Source organism: Penaeus japonicus, unplaced genomic scaffold (genome assembly GCF_977035675.1).
Source record: "Penaeus japonicus unplaced genomic scaffold, GWHDUDI00000001_assembly GWHDUDI00000026, whole genome shotgun sequence".
Lineage (NCBI taxonomy): Eukaryota > Metazoa > Arthropoda > Malacostraca > Decapoda > Penaeidae > Penaeus > Penaeus japonicus.
This window is the reverse complement of record NW_028234428.1, coordinates 4,968,120-4,970,619: the sequence shown is the minus strand read 5'-3', so window position 1 is coordinate 4,970,619 and position 2,500 is coordinate 4,968,120. Positions and strand designations below refer to the sequence as shown.

At 35.7% G+C, this 2,500-nt stretch overlaps 1 protein-coding gene across 1 annotated transcript in view; it reads left to right on the top strand.

Moving 5' to 3' along the window:
• The window catches only part of LOC122252273 (G patch domain-containing protein 4), a 3,438-nt gene that overhangs the window by 453 nt on the left and 485 nt on the right, over nt 1-2,500 (top strand). Inside the window, exons 2-3 of the mRNA XM_086552426.1 lie at nt 1,274-1,437; nt 2,007-2,096. Coding sequence (XP_086408552.1) covers nt 1,274-1,437; nt 2,007-2,096 — 254 coding nt within the window. The remainder of the gene's footprint in view (nt 1-1,273; nt 1,438-2,006; nt 2,097-2,500) is intronic.

The window sequence follows — 2,500 nt, the reverse complement described above, 5'->3', positions numbered from 1 at the left end:
TAATTATTTGGCATTGCCAGTGCAAATGAGTAACTATTTTGGGGATAAATCCAGTATCCTCCAATTATCAGCCACAAGGTAAACCGTTTTTGAAAATGACAGGATAAGCAAATTGAAAACATTTTTCTTCTTTGACACTTCCTCAGTTTATTGAAAATACCAAAGTCAGTTTAAACGATGTAGAAAAGGGCTGATATTTATTATATTCAGAATTCAAATCACTTGTAAAAGTAAAGCCATTTCAGCTGTACAAATTGGTATTTCTATTCCAAAATTTCCGAATATCGCTGTGTTACTAGATACTACAAAAGTGGTATTTTTGGATTCCTCTCACTCTGTACTATCCATATATAGTAGACTTTACCCATGATACCCATGCCCCAATGGCCTACAATCTGGGTCCTGATAGTAGGGGAGAGCATGAAGTAGATCTGGGAAACTGTGAAGTAATATGTGAATTCCAGGTATATTTTGTATGGAAAATCTTAACCCAATTACCTACCTAACTTTGCCTAGTTTTGAAGTAGGCCCTAGCCAAGGTACATAATTAGTTCTGTATAATCCTCACACTGTACCATGATGACAGTAACTGATACTTCGTCTCATATATTCCACAGGTTAGGCAACTAGGACCAATAATGACGTGACCACTCAATAAAGGCAATCTATAATTATACTGTAAACAATGGGGAATATTGCGCCATCTATTGAGAGAACAAAACTGCATGCAGGTAATTCATTGGGGGTTTCCAGTCCACAGCTTGTCAGTAGCTCTGAATATATAAACACAGCCATGATTGAATTTCAGGGCGAAGATGGTGGTTATTGAGGTATTTTGCACAAGGTATGTTACACAAAGTGCCCTGAATAGGAGGAGTCCAGGGGGTAAAGCCTCCCCTAGGTAATTGGGTTAAGATTTTGCATATGAAATATACCCCGAAATAGCACGACCCAGATTGTGGGGTCCAGGGGTGGTATCGCGCATTATATCCACTATATATGAATAGTAAAGGTTGAGAGGAATCCATTGATACCACTTTCAAGGTATTTAGTAATTCAGCGTTATTTGGTGGGATGGTGGGCTAAAAATGTTGATGGACAAATCAATGAGATTGTGTAAGACAGTGAAATCAATGCTGGACAATGATTTGAAAAGGAAAAGGCCTGGGAATAAAGATGATGGCAGAGGCATCAGTCAACATTTTGCCTACCAGCAGTGTTTGCATGTGACATCACAGCTATGTCTTCTACGATGATTATTTACTCTTTACAGGAAAAGGTTTGGGAAAAGAAGAAACAGGAAATACAGAACCATTGAAAGTAAAATTGAAGTTCAACAACAGTGGATTGGGCCATGATATTGGAGAGGAGTTCAAATTCCACTGGTGGGACCATGTGTTCAACAAAGCTGCCAAGAACATGACAGTCAGTGATGAGGTAAATTTAAACATGTCATTGACATGAGTGGCGAGAGTTGGTAATCTTATGTGTAAATCAAAGCATTACCATTTTTTGCTGTTGTTTAAGATGGACCTTTGATTTTGAAGAAACATTTTTTGGGAAAGATTTTTTTTTATACATGTCATCATCCATGTGTTGAGATTCATGTTACATAGTTCCATATAATTTTTGAAGTTGTGACATGCAAGCAAAGTAGATATTAGTAGATATTTTAGTAAAAATTGATACAAGAAACAAAAAATAATCTATGTTCCCAAAGAGGGTCTATTCTGTTGCAAAGCACACCTTTCCTATGAGATGATTTAGATAAGCTAACATACGTGTGTGTTATTGTGAGTGTGAGAGTGAGAAAGGGAAAAAAAAAAAAGAGTGAGTGAGTGATTGAGAGTGAATGAGAGAGAGAGAGTCTTTGTGTTTGTCTTTGTGCATGTGTATATGTGTGCAATTGAGTATATTTGCATGGATATGAGCATACATATATGTAAGCATGTGTATGTGATTTTTTTTGTTTTGTTTTAGAATCTTATCAACTATCTTTTCACCAGAATGGGTCAGTGGAGATCAACAGGAAGGAAGAGTTACAAGTGAGCAAAAAACTGTCTTCAAAGATGAACTTTTATAATGGCTTTGTTAAGGTAAGTAGTTTTTGTTTACCCTTTGTCACATGCATCAGTATAGAACAGTTTTAAGAGTATCAGTCATCTCTCTTTATATAGTACCTTCAAATTTCTTTTTATTGAATTAGGAAATTATGGTGGAAAATGTGAAAAGTGAACATTCAAGTAAGAAAATCATTGTAACTTGTTACTATATGATTACATGTAGTAATATGTAATATGTAGATAGATCTATACATACATACATACATACAGATGCATATAGAAGTAGTGTGCATGTAGAGGCAGCCATATCTGCAGTGAAAAGGCAGAACGCATTAACTCCAAAAATGCGATTTTTATGAATTTGTTATCTGTGGAATTGTCATTTAAAGACGAATTTGATACAACCATCATGGTGTCTGAATGTCAATAAAGGTATG